General features: G+C 38.2%; 1 protein-coding gene and 1 pseudogene across 3 annotated transcripts; both read right to left on the bottom strand.

The window, feature by feature from the left end:
* Positions 1–214: 214 nt before the first annotated feature.
* Positions 215–7,742, bottom strand: LOC104248810 (putative late blight resistance protein homolog R1A-3). 3 transcript variants are annotated; one of them, XM_009805134.2, is made up of 4 exons: positions 7,473–7,742; positions 6,572–6,629; positions 892–4,600; positions 215–718 (listed from the first exon to the last, which is right to left on the bottom strand). In XM_009805134.2, the coding sequence occupies exons 2-4, from the start codon at positions 6,625–6,627 to the stop codon at positions 713–715; spliced, it is 3,771 nt and encodes a 1,256-aa protein (XP_009803436.1). In that variant the 5' UTR covers positions 6,628–6,629; positions 7,473–7,742; the 3' UTR covers positions 215–712. The 3 variants fall into 3 exon arrangements, with proteins under 3 accessions (XP_009803436.1, XP_009803438.1, XP_009803439.1); XM_009805136.2 differs by lacking the exon at positions 7,473–7,742 and adding an exon at positions 6,891–6,962; XM_009805137.2 differs by lacking the exon at positions 7,473–7,742 and having other exon boundaries at positions 6,549–6,621.
* Positions 7,743–8,900: 1,158 nt separating this feature from the next.
* LOC104248811 (putative late blight resistance protein homolog R1A-3) overlaps positions 8,901–20,443 on the bottom strand; it is a 29,979-nt pseudogene continuing 18,436 nt past the window's right edge.

Here is a 20,443-nt window from a genome sequence, read left to right as displayed (position 1 = left end):
TAGAATTAGGATTAACAAGAACTACGTATAGTAATCAAGCAAGGCGATTAGGTATATTCCTATCCTATCCGCAAATCTGTTCTCGATGCTCAAGTTCGTGATCTTGCTCTACTCAATCTTATATGCAATCTAGAATTCTCTCTCCCGAGTTCAATCCTAGATTCATAGATAATATTCAATTGCTGATCAAGCAATCAAATAATTAAGCACAAGATTGAATAAATAAACTAATATGAAAAAATAATAAGAACAATTCAAGCTTCAAATCACAGCGTTCATGTAGCACCCACACCTCTAGAACTAATGAACTATAAAGTTAAGGGAAGAGAAGAGAAGAGAAGAAAAATTAGTTGGAAGTCTCCTCCAAGTGTGGTTTGCGTTCTCCCACGTAAATTCTCCTTCAAAGTATGTTAAATTTCCTCCAAATTAAGTAATTAGGACCCCTTTTATACAAGTTGAGACTGTGTAGGGACGAAATAACCTTATCCCGAACAAAGTAGGAAAGGTCCCGCCTCTAGCGTCGCTAGATCCAGTGAGCTTTTCACGTTCCTCCTCCAATTTTTTTTATTAGAATTGTATCTTTCTTTCCTTTGTCTTCCACCAAAGGGTGTCCCCCCTTTGTCTCTCCTCCTTTTTTATTGTTTTATTTTCCTTTCTTTTTCTTTTGTGTTTTATTCAATTTTGCTCCAAATCTCTTCATCTTCACATCACTTTATTCCTACACAGTTAAAATATAATATTAAGCATAAATTAATATAATTAATACTCAAAAAATGATTAAAAGTACTAGAATGTGAGGCAATAATGAGTAAATATATACATCTTTGGCCGAATATCAACGCACGTAGGTAGATGCTCAAAAATAACACATAGGAGTTTATTTCTACTTACGTCAATACTGATGTTAATACGGTCGCATCCTTCAATATCTTGGACTGCTTCCTTAATTCTCACAGCTGAAGCCACCAGAGATTTGCTGCACCACATCAGCTTAATCTGTTTCAGTGTTGGAATATCTGCAAAGCTAAGGGGGATCTCCTCGAGATCATAACACACTTTTATAACAAGTGTTTCAAGCTGGGGAAAAGATTCCTCTGAGGCATTCCACCTTACGATACCTAAGTCCACCAGTTTCAAGAACTTAAGTTTATGGAACGTGATATCTCCAAGGCACCACTCTTCGGATTTCATAAACATGGAACTATGTAATTGGAGATACTCCAAACTTGATAGTTCCGATATGAAGGAAATCGTGCTTTCTATACGAGTCCCTTTTAGTACCAACTTTTTTAAATTTGAAGGCAGGTGTAACTTGGATACAACTAGGGATGAGTCAAAGAAAAGGTGAAGTATTTGAAGCTGGGTAAGACTCTCCAATTTGTGACAAATATCTCTTGAACGTTCATAGCTTATGCCAAGTTCTTGAAGATTAGGACATCTCTGTATTAAGGCATCCTCATTAGCAGCATCTTTAATTATAACTTTCCTTAATATCCTCAAATTTTCCAATTTAGAGGATTCTTGAAACATCCGCTGTTTATTGTCTTCCAAATCATCATCAATAATAGCATGACTAATCTCAACATGCCTTAACTTTTCCATTTTCCAAAAAGTGGCTGGTAACACTGTATCCCCGGAGTTATATCTCACTATTAAAGTTTCTAGATGGGGAAGATGTGATTTTGGATGGAAATCAAATTGTTCAACCACAACTGCGAGGTACTTGAGGTGAATTAGTGGTTCCAATGTAGCCGACGACAAAGGAACCACTTTATTGGAACTCAAATCCAAGACCTTAAGAAGCCTCAGTTGAGTACACTGACGGAGGGGATCCCAATCTACTAACTGATGGAAGTATGTATAGGTTGTTTTCAGTGACCTCAACTTTTGGTGGAAAGGCTTCCGTGTTTTGGAGTTCAGCAATGCAAACTCGGAAAGCTCATTTGTGAAATTGAAGCTCAATCGAGTTTCGTTCCAATAAGAAGGTTGAAATTGGGTATAATGCACCTTCATTGCCAAGATAAACTTTTCTTTTCTACTCCTCTCCAAGCAAAAGTGAAGCACTACATCATGAACCTGGCAGTATTTAACTTTACCATTATATCTTCTTCTTGAAACCATTACCACGTTACTGCTTATGAGATCCTTCAAGTAATCTTCAGCTGCCTCTTCCATTAATCTCCCAGATTCTACGTTCTGCACGAAGCCTTCTGCAATCCATAAACTTATCAATTTAGACGCTGGAATTCTGGCGTCCTCCGGAAACATCCCCATATAAAGAAGGCAAGGTCTTAAGTAATCGGGTAAGTTATCATAACTTAACTGCATAGTTGCCCGACTATAGTCTTCAGACTCACGGTCAAGATAGAAAAGTAGAGCTTTTTCAACCTCATGCCACCAAGATTCTTCCATTTTCTTCTTTTTAATTATTCCAGCAGCCAAGACGACCACTAGAGGCAATCCCTTGCATCTTTTTGCAACTGCTTGGCTCACATCTTGTAGTTCTTGTGGGCAACTTTCCTGTTGAAAAACTTTTTTCTGCAACAATTGGCAACTCTCTTCTGCTGTGAGGAATGGAAGGAAATAAGGATCAGTATGGTGCTTGACATGCTCACCCATTTTCTCAAGTCGAGTCGTCACTACTATTCTGCTTCTATTTCCAACTGGAAAAGAAAGCCTTAAGTCATCCCATGCCATACCATCCCACATATCATCCAAGACAATGAGATATCTCTTTCCCGTTAAGTTTCTCTTCAACAAGTCGGCAAGGACGTCATCTTTATCTCCATTGTCCTTGAAACCGGTAATTTGACTGAATATCTCTTGTAGTAGTTGTCTCCGGTTATATGTTTGGGAAATGACGCACCATGCTCGAACATCAAAATGAGAAGCAATGATGTTATTATTGTACAACTTTCTAGCACAAGTTGTTTTACCTTGTCCCCCCATCCCAACAATTGGGATGACATCTAGATCATTTGTCCCTTGTGTCAGATACCGAATTATTGTTTTCGTGTCATTCTCAAAACCAACTATCTCCTCATCATTCATAAGATTGCTATGTTGAGTTGGGGGATGTTTAGATGGCTCAACAGCAGAGGAAGGCCTAAGAGCAAGGTTCTCCGACCACATCTTGGTCACCTCAGTACGAATAAGCTTCATCTCTTTTATGATTGTAGGAAGTGAGCAAAAAGAATGCCAAAGAGCATTATACTGTACAAGAATAGAGTCAATGGCAATTTCAGCTTCATATGCCAAATTGATGGTACGCTGCCGATGATCTTTAAGAATATCATGTTCATGCTGCACCTTTGTGACATCTCTGAAAACAGATATTAGAGATGAAAGCTCTTTCTCTAAAATAACAATACGAGACTTCATTTTGAGGTCCAAACCTGATTCAGATTTCAACATCTCAGTCAATTTCCTTAAAAGAGAATCCAGAAAGCTCAATCCACCAGCTGTGGGAAACTGAGACGGAGTGAATTTTAACAATTTGTAGTACCTCTCCAGTACTTGTGCCTTTAGATTTGCAGTTTTCATCAATATCTGTATCGACCAAAGAACCATCTTGCTGGTATCATCTTTGATTGTAGAGCTGTGAATTACACATAGAATATCACCGACAAGAGCTCCCACCTTTTCCAAGACCTCATTCAACATCTTACAATTAGTAGCACTATTTGACACATCACCCAGAGAATCCAACAAGTACTCTATTGCCACATCAGTGTTTCGAGCAGATGCATTATTAGGAAAGTTCCCAAGCTTTTTTTCTCTGAGATATACCAGAAGACTATGGAGATGATGTGAAAAACCTTTTGGCAATTTCCGAGTTCTGAAAGTTCTTGAATGACTAAACTTTGAAGCCTTTAGTTCACCACGAAAAATCGTCTTCATTTCCAGCTCCACTAGCCTAACCAGACATATTAAATAAGAGGGCTTATTCTCGATATTAGATGCATTATTTCCATCGATTTCATTAGTCCAAAGAGCAACACAAAATTGAATCACATTGTCAGCCACGAGTTGCATTTGGATCTCTAATCTTTTTTGCTTCTCACGGTCAATGTGCCCATTTATTTCTGTGCCATATAAGTATCTCAGAAACCTCATTGTCTTTTGAAGGAATTTCACTTGCTTCAAAAATCGATCTGTCTTTTGAAGGATTTTGAGTCCTTTCCTCAAAAAAGGGTCAGACTTGACTAGATACCTCGGTGCATCATTTAGATTCTTGTCGAGGTAATCCATATATTCTAACAGATAGGAATCATCCAGCTCATAATTGAACCTTGAACTGGTTTTACCTTCAATGAATTTCAGAAAATGTGATGCTAGCCTTTCCACATTAAGGTTAGTTTTGCATCCATCAGCAAAAACTGATTGAATCATTTCCCCGACCAATTGGACCTTCTTTGCGATATTGACTAATGAATCAGGCAAAAGAACATGATGGTATTCGAGAAAAGTTCTCAAAAATCTTAGCTCCATTTCAAGTGTCTCAATCTTGACAACATTCAGATCACCTCCTCTCTTGATACTTCTTAGGTGATCTAACATATCCTCAATGTCATTCTGAGCCACCTCGTGCAGATAATTCCTGCAAGTTCACCAATCTCTTGGAATATTAGTAGTATAAAGAGCAGCATTTTTGTTCATGTCTTTCAATATCTACTGTGAGAAGCTACTTGTTGTGAAAGATTATGCAACACCTGTAAAAAACCTCCCTTCATGTTTGATTTGTAATACATATGAACTTAATTTCTTCCATATTTAGTGTATCAAAACTATTTGGCAGAATATGTCGGAACCCCGTTACCTAATGGAGGTGAGATCCACGCGCTGTCACGACAAAAACAATTACTAATACTACTTCCAGCTTGTTTGGATGGTCGTTACCTATTGTATCGTATCGTATTGTTACTTTAAATACGATGTTTGTTTTAGTTGTTACTTAAATTTTATTGTATCGTATCGTTAAATCCGTCGTTATGTAACGACGAAATGTGTCATTTTATGTAACGACCGATTTGGTGTGGTTGCATCGTTATCTTGTCTTTTCCTCTCATCTCACCCTTCACTATTATTAAATTATTTTATTTTATAATTTACCCTACCTTTTTATATAATAAATTTACCCCGTATCATAATTTATCTTTATAATATTACAAATTTATTCTTCATATTGGTAGTGCATGATATCATGAAACAATAGCAAATGATACAATCTATCCAAACATTGTATTCATCAAACGATACAGTACAATACAATACAATACGATACGATACATTATGAAACGATGTGTAACAACCATCCAAACAAGTTCTTAATAGTACTCCCTCCGTCCCAATTTATATGATGATGTTCGGATTTCGAGAGTCAAACAAGTTATTCTTTTATCGCAAAATTTTATTTTCTAAATATTTTGAATTATTAATTAATGTGACTTATAGTACTTTTTACGTAGTATTCACATATGTAACTTTTTTTTTCAAAAAAAAAAACTTCAAGATTCTATGTCCAAATACACGGTTAAAATTAAGAAATTCAAATCTCGAAATGCACGAAAAGTGTCACATAAATTGGGGAGGCAATAGCTGTTACCATGTTAATTGTTAGGGGCGTACAAAGAAAACTGAAACCGCACCAAACCGATAATCTGAGTCAAATCGAAAAAAAAAACGATGTGGTTTGGTATTGGAAAATAAAATCCGACTATAATTGGTTTGATTTGGTTTTAACTAAAAAAAAGTCAACCGAAACCAAACCAACCCGATAGTACATTTATATAATTTTTAAAATATTTTATACATATAAATATTTATTGTTATAAATATTTCTTAAACTTTTTCACAATTTTATCTTTAAATTTATTATTTTAAGTTTAGACTTAACATTCTTGAATGGTAAATAAATTTTATAGCTGATAAATGTATTAACTCAAACAAAGTTCAAATCAATATTAATGTAAAAGATTCAATTCAGTACTAGGAATAACGAAAGTGTTGGATAATTATTTTAGTTTAACATTGGTTTATAATGAAAAAGCATAACTTAGTTTATCTTTTTCTTTAGTACTTGGTTATGTAATTAATATTAGTACTTATTAGCTATACTTATTTTAGCATGACCTATATAGTATTTTTAGATTATGTTAATTTTCATTATGGCTTATTAATTAGCAATATTTATTTTATGTAATTTTATTATTTTATCTTTGTTATTGAATATTTTAGTATAATGCTATGACTTATCTCATATTATTGTGTTAGTTTCTTGGAAAACGCATTATATAATTGTATTTTACTAGAAATATTTGGAGCACAAGTTACATATTTTATGCTATGAAGATTTTACCGGGGGAAAAATTGAAAATCCGAAAAAACCCGAGAAAAAGCGAGATTGAAAAACCCAACTTTGTTGGTTTAGTTTGTAACTTTAAAAACGCGACCATTGGTTTGGTTTGATAATTGAAAAATTCGAACTAACCCGGCCTATGCACAACCCTAGTAATTGCAAAATGTGATTAAAATATTTTCAGCCTTACAGTCAATAGAGCGTGAAGAGTACCTTTGTCTTCCTTGACTTTTCTCTTTTCTGTTTTGTATCTTCAATTTCTGGTCCATTCCTAAAACGAGCAAAAGAGATGATAAGTATTCTAACCAAAAAAAAAAAAAGTTAAAATAAATGTCGAAGATTTGATCATTATCGAAAAAGAAAAAAGGATCAAAATTTTCCAATATAATCTAACCAAAAATATGGTCCAAGGGTTTTCAGATACAACATATCAAGTGAGACTTAATAAAGTTTAATGTATATAATTATGATTTTGAAAGAAAAAAAAAAACTTGGGAAGTATGGCAGTAAATTATGGCTCAAACGAATTCACCTTTCTTTATAGCTGAAGAGATTAACAGTTGTGGATTATCTGAGAACTAGACTTTCAGATTGTAAATTAAACAAATTTAAAGATTTCGACAAGAAAGAAAAAAAAAAAAAAAAGTGAAGCAAGCGTGAAGAGTAGTCTTGATCTTTTACCTATTTTGAATCACTAATTTCTGTTCCAATCCTAAAAAAGTAAAAGAAAAAAGAAAAAAAGAGTTGATAACCAGAAGCGGGCCTATGTTATAGAGAAAGGGGTCATTGTTTCGGCAAAAATTTCATGTATACAAGTATATGTCTTTAGGAAATAATAATCTATTACTAGTGACAGTGTGACACCCTATATACAAAACAGATTCTGATTTAACGAAAAAATGCACCCATACCCATGACCTTATATCTTGGGTCCGCCTCTATTGATAACTATATTTAAAATTCAAAGCAGGTTCACCAAAGAAAAGATAAAAGAGATGATTCGGGGCGTAATAATGAAAATTAGTCACAGAAACGATCAGATCAACAAAATAAATGATAAGGTTTTCGAATATAACGCATCAAGTGAGATTAATAAAAATTTATAGTAACATACCTGAAAAAGACCAAAGTTTGCAGTAGGAGAAAACTAGTAATAACAAGAAGAGATTAATATCAGTAGAAAGGTTGGAAGGGGGAAAGATTTATCTCTTTAGGGCCTCTTCAAAATTATGTTTAATATATATGGATTGGATCCAAATGTTACTAAAAGTTATTGGTTGCAGTTTTTAATGAATAACATGTGCTATCATGTTATTAGTGCAGATAGACAGATAATTGGCAGGTTAGAATTAGTTAATGAATAACATGGCTTAGTATGTTATTAATACAGAGAGACAGCTAATCTTCAGGTTATAATCCATTTCCTTTGGCCTTCTAAGTCAATGGTTGCATTAGTTAATATACAAGTAGTAGAGCTCACGAATTGCTTTTTCCAATGATTAATTTTTATTTTTATTTTAAAAAGGACATGAGCTGCTTTTCTTTTTCCTTTGGCCTTCAACCAAGATTTATTGTCCTGATTTTGAATTTAAAAAAAAAATGATTTTGGACACTACTTTGGGAACTAATTGTCCTGCATATGTGTTGAATCCACAAGACTTTAGGTCCTTAACAATTTGGTTATAATTTTCATTTTTTCTATTGTGTCCTGAACTACTCTGGCAGAAGTTCCAGTTCTATTTACTTATATGATATGTTTGTTTGCATTTATCTCAGAGGTTTGCTGAAGTTTGTTGGCACCAATGAGTAATATTGCTAGTCCCAAAAGTATTTGAGAATTCACATTCCAAGCATAATATGATGCTTTCCTTACGAATCAACTTGCTCAAGAACGCTAACAACCCAACCCCTCGATTTTAGTATTTGCATCCCAATTTATGTTTTGAGCCTTTGTACAAGTCAATATTACTTTTTGAGACTTGTTGGGATGGTTTGGGTTGGGACCCGAGGGGCTCGGGTGGGTTTCATCACATTGCAGCTGCAGTTTTCTGCTGTGAGCTGGTGCATCGCGATTGCAGAGCAGAACCACTTTACAGTATTTTTTTTCTTTCAACGAAATCACATCCTTGATGAGACAAGAGGGGTTGTTCTGATGGTAAGCAACCTCCACTTCCAACCAAGAGGTTGTGAGTTCGAGTCTCCCCAAGAGCAAGGTGGGAAGTTCTTGGAGGGAAGGATGTTGGGGGTCTATTTGGAAATAGCCTCTCTACCCCAGGGTAGGGGTAAGGTCTGTGTACACAGTACCCTCCCCAGACCCCACTAAGTGGGATTATACTAGGTTGTTGTTGTTGTTGTTGAAATCACATCCTTGATGTCTGTCACATAGTACTGACACTCACCTAGCTTTACAATTGCCTATTTCAAGGTATGCAACCTCTTTAAGATTGACACTTCCTTGGGGATTAAATCTTCTATAACACACCGGTATATATGAAGAACAATCACAAGATAATTAAATCAAAGACAGATTTCTTCTAAATAATCATTTGGTATCAGGATATTAGGGCCTAAATCAAAGGCCTTGCGCCTATAAAAACCTTTCAAATCAGCTTGTATCATCTTGCAATTCACCTTGGTAGGCTCAGTCTTAGGCTCATTAGAAACATACAGATAAAAGAGGGTATGCGTCTTAATCGATCAATCAAAACAGACAAGCAATAATCAGTAGTAATGTTACAGTATAAGGAGATTCCGCTTGCTGCATTATACACCCCAGCATGAGAGCATGACTACAACAATTTGCTATGAAAGAACTCCATCCGTCCACTCTGTCTGTGCTTTTGCTTCAGTTTCCTAAGCAAGTGTATTCAACACATCCTCGTTAATTTGAGATTGAAATTAAGAGAAAGCAAACATCTAATATAGGGGGGAGGGAAAAAGAAAAAAGTGAAAACTATACCATGTTATTGTGACAAGCACGTGCTTGACTCACAGCTTCCGGATATTTCCAAGACGATCCTGTATTGAACATATTGTTTGCATCAACTTAATCTGTTTCAGATTTGGAATATCCGCAAAGCTAACGGGGATCTCCTTGAGATACTCGCACACTTTTATAACAAGTGTTTCAAGCTGGGGAAAAGATTCCTCTGAGGCTTCCCACCTTGAGATATGTAAGTAGTGTTGAATTTGACAAAATGTTTGTCCCACATCGGTGGGAAAACAAAAGTTGGGGGGATTTTACCCCTATAAAAGAAGGCTTAATGTTTAGGATTTAAACACACCTCTCATTTGCCTTCTCATCTGTTTAAGACATTTGTATCTTCTCTCTTTAGTATTATTTCACTTGTATTTTTGGAGTGGAATAAAATATTGGTTGTGTCCGAGGAGTAGGCAAAATTAGCCGAACCTCGTAAATTCTGGTGTTCTCTTTATTGTTGCTTTATTGTCTTATTTATTTATTATTTGGTGGTTGTCATAATTTTTGGTATAGTAGTTGTGACTTATTCACACTATATACATTTGGCTTCCGCAACAATTGGTATCAGAGCCAAGGTACTGTCTTAGTATGCTCTGTGGTTGCAGCATAGTCTGATCTTCCACATCAGAAAAGATTTATCTTGGTAACTGTGTCAAGATTCTGTCTTAGTATGCTCTGTGGTTGCAGCTTAGTCTGATCTTCCACACCAGAAAGGAAATAATCTTGATTTGTGTCGTCAGCTATTAAATAATATTTGTGTCAAAGATGGGAGACAATAAACAAGAAGAATCTACATCAAGTGTCAACAATACGTCATCATTGGCATCTTCGCTTATGACAAGAATTGTGTCAAATGCGAAATTTGCGGTAGAAATATTTGACGGGTCCGGACATTTTGGGATGTGGCAAGGCGAGGTTCTAGATGTCCTTTTTCAACAAGGGCTAGATCTTGCTATTGAAGAAAAGAGACCAGATGCTATTGGAGAAGAAGATTGGAGAATTATCAATCGTGTTGCTTGCGGTACCATTCGATCCTACCTTGCTAGAGAGCAGAAATATCCATACACAAAGGAAACTTCTGCAAGTAGATTATGGAAAGCACTGGAGGATAAATTTTTGAAGAAAAACAGTCAAAATAAATTGTACATGAAGAAGAGACTGTTTCACTTCACCTATGTTCCTGGTACCACGATGAATGAACATATCACCAGTTTCAATAAGTTGGTCACAGATTTGCAAAATATGGATACAACTTATGATGATGGTGACTTGGCCTTGATGTTGTTGGCGTCACTTCCTGATGAGTACGAGCACCTTGAAACTACTCTACTCCATGGAAATGACGAAGTTTCTCTCAGAGAAGTTTGTTCGGCTTTGTACAGCTATGAACAAAGAAAGCGAGAAAAACAGAAGGGCGGAGAAGGAGAAGCACTATTTGTGAGGGGTCGTCCTCAAAATCAAACGAGGACAAAGAAGGGAAGATCCAAGTCAAGAATCCAGACCCAGCAAAGATGAATGTGCCTTTTGTCGAGAAAAAGGGCACTGGAAGAAAGACTGTCCGAAGTTGAAGAATAAGGCCAAATATAATAATGGAAAGGCCATTATGGATTCAAATGTAGCTGATTGTGATGATTCAGACTTCTCATTAGTTACAACAGAGTCATCAACATCATCAGACATATGGTTGATGGACTCGGCTTGTAGCTATCATATGTGTCCCAACAGGGACTGGTTTGTGGAATTTCAAGAAGGAGAATATGGAGTCATCCACACAGCGGATAACAGCCCTCTTACCTCATATGGCATTGGTTCAATACGATTAAGGAACCATGATGGAATGATCAGAACATTAACAGATGTTCGATATGTACCGGATTTGAAGAAGAATCTCATCTCTGTGGGAGCCCTAGAATCAAAAGGGTTCAAAATCATTGCAGAAAATGGAGTGATGAGAGTATGCTCCGGTGCACTAGTGGTAATGAAGGCTAATCGGAAGAATAATAATATGTACCGCTATCGTGGCAGTACAGTTATTGGGACAGCGACAGTGACATCCAGTGACGACAAAGAGGCAGAAGCAACCAAGCTATGGCACATGCGCTTGGGACATGCTGGAGGAAAATCCTTGAAAACTCTATCAGATCAAGGATTGTTAAAAGGAGTAAAGGCTTGCAACTTGGAGTTTTGTGAGCATTGTGTCAAAGGGAAACAGACAAGGGTTAAATTTGGTACAGCGATCCATAATACTAAAGGCATTTTGGATTATGTACACTCTGATGTTTGGGGTCCTTCCAAAACACCTTCATTGGGTGGGAAGCACTATTTTGTAACCTTTGTTGATGATTTTTCCCGAAGAGTATGGGTGTATACAATGAAGAGCAAAGATGAAGTGTTGGGAATTTTTCTCAAATGGAAGACGATGGTGGAGAATCAGACAGGCAGGAGGATCAAGTGTATTCGCACAGACAATGGAGGTGAATACAAAAATGATCATTTCAATAAGGTATGTGAAAATGATGGCATCATCCGACACTTCACTGTTAGACATACACCACAACAAAATGGAGTGGCAGAACGTATGAACCGGACCTTGCTGGAGAAGGTACGGTGTATGTTGTCCAATGCTGGCTTGGGCAAAGAATTTTGGGCTGAGGCAATTACATATGCATGCCACCTCATTAATCGCTTACCATCTGCTGCTATTGATGGCAAGACACCATTTGAAAAATGGTATGGAAAACCTGCTGTAGATTATAACTCTTTGCACGTGTTTGGCTCAACTGCATATTATCATGTGACGGAGTCAAAATTGGATCCAAGGGCAAAGAAGGCTATTTTTATGGGAATTACTTCTGGAGTCAAAGGATATCGCTTATGGTGTCCTATGACAAAGAAAGTAATATTCAGCAGGGATGTTACCTTTGATGAATCTGCTATGGTAAATAAGGTAACAGAAGATACCAAACAAAATGAAGGTGCTTCTAAGCAGGTGGAGTTTGAGGGAAAATTTATTTTTCCTACACAAGAAGCAGAGGAGGAAACAAATGAAGATTATCCTCTAGAAGGAGAGCCAGTAGAGGAGATTCCAACTCAGGAACCTCAACAACAACTTGAATCAATAGCAACCAGCAGGACAAAAAGAACAATAACGAAACCTGTTCGTCTCATAGAGACGGTTGCTTGTGCAACCTCAATTGTAGCCTGATGATGTTCCTACTACTTATAAAGACGTTGTCCAAAGTTCAGAAGAAGATAAGTGGAGGATTGCCATGAATGATGAAATACAGTCCCTTCATCAGAATCATACATGGAGATTGGCCAATCTCCCGAAGGGAAAGAAAGCAATTGGGTGCAAATGGGTATTTGCAAAGAAGGAAGGATTTCCTAACCAAGTAGATGTTCGCTACAAAGCAAGATTGGTGGCCAAAGGATATGCTCAAAAGGAGGGAATTGATTACAATGAAGTGTTTTCTCCAGTTGTAAAACATTCCTCCATTAGAATTATGTTGGCTTTGGTAGCACAATTGGATTTGGAACTAGTTCAGATGGATGTAAAAACTGCGTTTTTACATGGAAACTTGGAGGAGGAAATCTACATGACTCAGCCAGAAGGATTCAAAGTTGCTGGAAAAGAAAATATGGTGTGCAAACTTGAAAAATCGTTGTACGGATTGAAACAATCTTCTAGACAATGGTACAAGCGATTTGACGAGTTTATGTTGCGGCAAGGGTACAAGAGAAGCAAATACGATCATTGTGTGTATTTGCACAAGCTTAAAGATGGTTCCTTTGTATATCTTCTCCTATATGTTGATGATATGTTGATAGCTTCCAAGAATTTGGAAGAAATTGATAAGTTGAAGATTCAACTGAAGAAGGAGTTCGAGATGAAGGATTTGGGTGAGGCAAAGAAAATTCTTGGCATGGAGATAATTAGAGATAGACGTTCAAAGAAACTCTGTTTATCTCAAAAGGAATATTTGAAGAGAGTACTTCAACGTTTTGGCATAGATGACAAGACTAAGCCAGTTAGTACTCCACTTGCTTCCCATTTTAAGCTAAGTACTACTATGTCGCCAATGGATGAAGTTGAACGAAAGTATATGTCAAAGGTACCATACGCAAATGCTGTTGGTAGCTTGATGTATGCAATGGTTTGCACAAGGCCTGACATTTCACAAGCTGTTGGAGTTATTAGCAGATATATGCACAATCCAGGGAAGGAGCATTGGCAAGCTGTGAAGTGGATTCTACGGTATATTCATAATACTGTAGATGTCGGGTTAGTTTTTGAGCAGGAAGACAATCAGTCTGTAGTTGGATATTGTGACTCAGATTTTGCGGGTGATCTGGACAAACGAAGATCAACTACTGGTTATGTGTTTACTTTTGCAAAGGCACCAGTTAGTTGGAAGTCTACTTTGCAGTCAACAGTTGCTTTGTCTACAACAGAGGCAGAGTACATGGCTATTACAGAGGCTGTGAAAGAGGCAATTTGGCTTCAAGGATTGCTAAAGGAGCTTGGTGTTGAACAAAAAGGTATCACAATTTTTTGTGATAGTCAAAGTGCTATTCAATTAGCGAAGAACCAAGTTTATCATGCAAGGACGAAGCACATTGATGTTCGGTATCATTTTGTACGAGAAATCATAGAAGAAGGTGGAGTCACAGTGAAGAAAATTCATACTACGGAGAATCCTGCTGATATGCTGACAAAGGTGGTGACTGCGATCAAGTTTCAACATTGTTTGGATTTGATCAACATTGTTGAACACTGAAGATTGAAGATGAAGACACAACCAAATTTGTTATTGAGAGAAAATTGAAGATGTGGAATTTTGCCAAGGTGGAGATTTGTTGAATTTGACAAAATGTTTGTCCCACATCGGTGGGAAAACAAAAGTTGGGGGGATTTTCCCCCTATAAAAGAAGGCTTAATGTTTAGGATTTAAACACACCTCTCATTTGCCTTCTCATCTGTTTAAGGCATTTGTATCTTCTCTCTTTAGTATTATTTCACTTGTATTTTTGGAGTGGAATAAAATATTGGTTGTGTCCGAGGAGTAGGCAAAAATTAGCCGAACCTCGTAAATTCTGGTGTTCTCTTTATTGTTGCTTTATTGTCTTATTTATTTATTATTTGGTGGTTGTCATAATTTTTGGTATAGTAGTTGTGACTTATTCACACTATATACATTTGGCTTCCGCAACAAGTAGCTCAGTTTCAAGAACCTAAGTTTAGGGAACGTGATATCTCCAAGGCACCACTCTCCGGAATGAAAATATTTCGGATCTCTTAATTCGAGATACTCCAGACTTGGTAGTCCCGCAATGAAGAAAATCATGATTTCCATCCGATTCCAGGATAGTAACAATTTCTTTATATTTGAAGGCAAGTGTAACTTGGGTAAAACAATGGAGAAGAGAAAGGAAATGCAAAGTGATTGCAGCTGTGTAAGACCCTCCAATTTGAGACAAATCTTTTCTTCATCGGAATCATTTCCCAAAAAAGAGATTTCAAGTTCTTGAAGATTAGGGCACCTCTGTGCTAAAACATTCAAGATATCAGAATCGACTGTAAATTCAACAACCCTTAATATCCTCCAATTTTCCAACTTAGAAGATTTTTCCATGATCTGCTTTCTCCAAAAAAAACCATCTCCAGTAAACTCTACATGCCTTAAATTTTTTCATTTTGCAAAAATTCGCTGATAACTGTGTACGCATAAAACACTTGAGAATTAAAGTTTCTAGATGGGGCAGATGTGATTTTCCACGAAAATAAAATATATTTGTGCAAGCTGCGATGTACTTGAGGTGAATTAGTGGCTTCAATGTAGCTAACGACAAACGGCTCAATCTATGGGAACTCAAATCCAAGACCTTAAGAAGCCTCATCAAACTAATAACCTGACTGACGGGTGTCCAATATAATGATTCTCTATTGGTGGTTATAAGTGACCTCAAGTGTTGGTGGAAAGGCTTCCACATTTTGGATGCAAACTTGGAAAGCTCATTACTGTAACTGAAGCTCACTCGACTTTCCTTCAAATCAGAAGGTTGAATGTTCCCCCTCACTGCCAACATAAACTTTTCTTCTCTTCTCCAAGCAATAGTGAAGTACTGCATCATGAACCTGGCAGTATTTGACTTTACCGTTATAACTTCTCCTTGAAACCATTACAACATTGCTGCTAATGAGATCCATCAAGTAACCTTCAGCTATCTCTTCCATTAATCTCCCAGATTCAATGTTCTGCACGAAGCCTTCTGCTATCCATAAACTTATCAATTTAGACATTGGGATCCTTTCGTCCTCTGGAAACATCCCCATGTAGAGAAGGCAAGGTCTTAAATAGTCGGGTAAGTTATCATAACTTAACTTCATAGTTGCCCGACTATAGTCTTCAGACTCACGGTCAAGATAGGAAAATAGAGCTTTTTTAACCTCATGCCACCAAGATATTTCCATTTTCTTCTTTTTGATTATCCCAGCTGTTAGTTTTTCCAACAATTATGGTGATGTAGGGGAGAGGTAAGCAATGATGCAACTCTCCTTAGTGAGATAAGCAATGATGCAATGAGTGGTAGGTGAGATGGAAATATTGCAAATTGATCCTTCTTGGTAGGTGAGATTTGCACTTTTGGTCCCTATCTCAAAACTATAAATACCCCCTTCCATTCCATTGTATAACACACCAAAAAAAAATATATCAAAACTCAAGAAGAAAGAGTTTGAGAGGGAGAGAGATATAGTTCCTTTAGGAATGTTTCCTAACAGGGGAGTGACAAAATAGTGAGTAGAAATACTAGTCGGGTATTTTTCGGGAAACACTTTTGTGTGCGCCACTATTTTGGGTAGAGCTCAGGAATTGTTGTACCTCCAAATTATTGGGGAAGTCTCTCTTTGTATGCCTGCTAAATGTTTTAGTGGAAGTTGGTGTCGGATTTGTGGACGTAGCCTAAACGTTTTAGGTGAACCACGTTAAATATTGTGTCATTTATTTTTGGTTTCATTGATCATTTATTTTATTCCGCTGTGCAGTAGTGTTTAGTGTCACCGGGTCCTAACAAGTGGTATCAGAGCTTTGGTTAGAGTACTATTCATACGTACGGTACTATTTATACGTACGAGTACTATTCATCCATACGGGCACTATTCATATCCACGGTTACTATTCACCGTCGGAATTTTTTTTAGATTGCAGAAGTCTGTCAAATTCTGATCTAAATGGAGGCGAGGACAAGCAAGATGGTCAACCTGAATGGCACAAATTATCACTTATGGAGAAACAAGATGAAGGATCTCCTGTTCGTGACAAAGATGCACCTGCCGGTGTTCAGTTCTCAGAAACCTGAAGATAAGTCAGACGAGGACTGGGAATTTGAGCACAACCAAGTGTGCGGCTACATACGGCAATTTGTTGAAGACAATGTGTACAACCACATTTCTGGTGTGACACATGCAAGGTCGTTATGGGACAAGCTCGAAGAGTTGTATGCCTCTAAAACAGGTAACAACAAATTATTTTACTTGACAAAATTAATGCAAGTAAAATATGTAGAAGGGACAACTGTGGCAGATCACCTTAATGAAATACAAGGGATTGTCGACCAGTTGTCGGGAATGGGCATAAAGTTCGATGACGAGGTACTTGCTCTTATGGTGCTGGCAACACTCCCAGAGTCATGGGAAACCTTGAAGGTTTCAATCACCAATTCTGCACCCAACGGTGTGGTAAACATGGAGACAGTCAAGAGTGGCATTCTGAATGAAGAAATGAGACGCCGATCACAAGGAACATCTTCTTCACAGTCAGAGGTGTTGGCTGTTACGACCAGGGGGAGAAGTCAAAATAAGAGCCAGAGTAACAGAGATAAGAGCAGAGGTAAATCCAACAAATTTGCAAATGTTGAGTGCCATTACTGCAAAAAGAAGGGGCATATCAAAAGATTTTGCCGACAGTTCCAGAATGACCAGAAGAAGAACAAAGGCAAAAAGGTGAAGCCCGAAGAAAGCAGTGATGATGAAACGAACTCCTTTGGTGAGTTCAACGTTGTCTACGATGACGACATTATCAATCTGACAACCCAAGAGATGACCTGGGTGATTGATAGTGGGGCTACCATTCATGCGACGCCACGGAGAGAACTCTTCTCATCTTACACACCTGGAGACTTTGGTCGTGTAAAGATGGGAAATGCCAATTTCTCAACAGTTGTAGGCAAAGGTGATGTTTGCCTAGAGACCATGAATGGGATGAAGCTACTTTTAAGAGATGTCAGGCATGTTCCAGATATGCGCCTGAATCTGATCTCCGTAGACAAGCTCGATGAGGAAGGTTACTGCAATACCTTCCATAATGGCCAATGGAAGCTCACGAAGGGCTCATTGGTGGTGGCGCGGGGCACGAAGCAGTCAAAGTTGTACGTGACCCAGGCGAGCATCTCCCAACAAGTTATAAATGTTGCGGAGAATGATAGCAATATCAAGTTGTGGCATAGACGTCTTGGCCACATGAGTGAGAAGTCAATGGCGCGTTTGGTAAAGAAGAACGCCTTACCAGGTCTAAACCAGATCCAGTTGAAGAAGTGTGCTGACTGTTTAGCTGGGAAACAAAACAGAGTTTCGTTCAAAAGATTCCCTCCTTCCAGAAGGCAAAATGTGTTGGATCTGGTACACTCAGATGTATGTGGACCTTTCAAGAAGTCCCTCGGTGGTGCCCGATATTTCGTGACCTTTATTGATGATCATTCACGAAAGACATGGGTATACACGCTGAAGACCAAGGATCAAGTGTTTCAAGTTTTCAAACAGTTTCTGACCTTGGTGGAAAGAGAGACTGGTAAGAAGTTGAAGTGCATCCGGACAGACAATGGCGGTGAATACCAGGGTCAATTTGATGCTTACTGTAAAGAGCATGGTATTCGACATCAGTTCACACCTCCTAAAACTCCCCAGTTGAATGGCTTGGCTGAGAGGATGAACAGAACTTTGATCGAGAGAACCAGATGTTTACTCTCTCATTCAAAGTTACCAAAGGCTTTCTGGGGTGAAGCTCTAGTTACAGCAGCCTATGTGCTGAACCATTCACCCTGTGTCCCTCTTCAGTACGAGGCTCCAGAAAAGATTTGGTCAGGAAGAGATATCTCTTATGATCAATTACGGGTATTTGGCTGCAAAGCCTATGTCCATGTTCCGAAAGATGAAAGGAGCAAACTTGATGTCAAGACAAGGGAGTGTGTATTCATCGGCTATGGTCAAGACATGCTTGGCTATAAGTTCTATGATCCGGTGCAGAAGAAGCTCGTCAGGAGTCGAGATGTCGTGTTCGTTGAGGACCAAACAATTGAAGACATTGACAAAGTAGAGAAGTCCACTGATGATTCTGCTGAGTTTGAGTTGCCTCCAACAGTGGTGCCGAGACAAGTTGGAGATGATGTTCAGGATAATCAACCTGAAGCCCCTGATCTTCCTAATGAAGATGAACCAGCAGATACTGAAGGTAACGAGGACAATGGTGATGATGATGCAGACGAGGAGGATCAACCTCAACCACCAATCCTCAATAACCCTCCTTATCACACAAGATCTGGAAGAGTTGTGCAACAGTCTACCAGATATTCTCCACATGAGTATGTGTTACTCACTGACGGGGGAGAACCCGACAGCTTTGAAGAAGCTATTGATGATGAACATAAGGAGAAGTGGATAGAAGCCATGCAAGACGAGATGAAATCCTTGCATGAGAACAAGACGTTTGAGCTGGTGAAGTTGCCGAAAGGCAAGAGAGCTTTGAAGAATAAGTGGGTGTTCAAGATGAAGCATGATGAACACAATTCCCTTCCGAGATTCAAAGCAAGATTGGTCGTCAAAGGTTTCAATCAAAGGAAAGGCATTGACTTTGATGAAATATTCTCACCAGTTGTGAAAATGACCTCAATACGCACGGTGCTGGGATTAGCAGCAAGCCTCAACCTGGAGGTTGAGCAGATGGATGTAAAAACCGCCTTCCTACATGGTGATTTGGAAGAGGAGATATACATGGAGCAACCAGACGGTTTCCAGCAAAAGGGGAAAGAGGACTGCGTTTGTAGATTGAGGAAAAGCCTCTATGGCTTAAAACAGGCACCAAGGCAGTGGTACAAGAAGTTCGAGTCGGTGATGGGGCAACACGGCTACAAGAAGACAACTTCAGACCATTGTGTGTTCGCTCAGAAGTTTTCTGACGATGATTTCATCATCCTATTGCTCTATGTGGATGATATGTTGATTGTTGGCCGGAATGTTTCCAGAATTAATAGCTTAAAAGAACAGCTAAGCAAGTTCTTCGCCATGAAAGACTTGGGGCCAGCAAAACAGATCCTTGGGATGAGGATTATGCGAGACCGAGAAGCCAAGAAGTTATGGTTGTCTCAGGAGAAGTACATCGAGAAGGTACTTCAACGGTTCAACATGGAGAAAACTAAAGCAGTTAGCTGTCCTCTTGCTAACCACTTTAGATTGAGCACCAAGCAAAGCCCGTCAACAGATGATGAGAGAAGAAAGATGGAGCGGATTCCATATGCTTCAGCAGTAGGAAGTTTGATGTATGCCATGGTTTGTACACGGCCAGATATCGCTCACGCTGTAGGAGTGGTAAGTAGATTTCTTTCTAATCCAGGAAAGGAACATTGGGATGCTGTTAAGTGGATTCTCAGGTATCTTCGAGGAACCTCCAAACTATGCTTATGTTTTGGAGAAGACAACCCTGTGTTGGTTGGCTATACTGATGCAGATATGGCCGGAGATGTTGATTCTAGAAAATCAACTTCAGGATACTTGATTAACTTTTCAGGGGGAGCTGTGTCATGGCAATCAAAGTTGCAAAAATGTGTTGCATTATCAACTACTGAAGCTGAATTCATCGCAGCAACGGAGGCTTGCAAAGAATTGATATGGATGAAGAAGTTCTTAACTGAACTTGGATTTTCGCAAGACGGTTATCAGTTATTTTGTGATAGTCAAAGTGCTATCCACCTTGCGAAGAATGCCTCATTCCATTCCAGATCCAAACATATTGATGTGAGATATAATTGGATCAGGGATGTGTTGGAGAAGAGGA

This window comes from Nicotiana sylvestris, chromosome 1 (genome assembly GCF_000393655.2).
Source record: "Nicotiana sylvestris chromosome 1, ASM39365v2, whole genome shotgun sequence".
In the NCBI taxonomy this organism is placed as follows: domain Eukaryota; kingdom Viridiplantae; phylum Streptophyta; class Magnoliopsida; order Solanales; family Solanaceae; genus Nicotiana; species Nicotiana sylvestris.
This window is presented reverse-complemented; position numbering and strand designations above follow the sequence as displayed.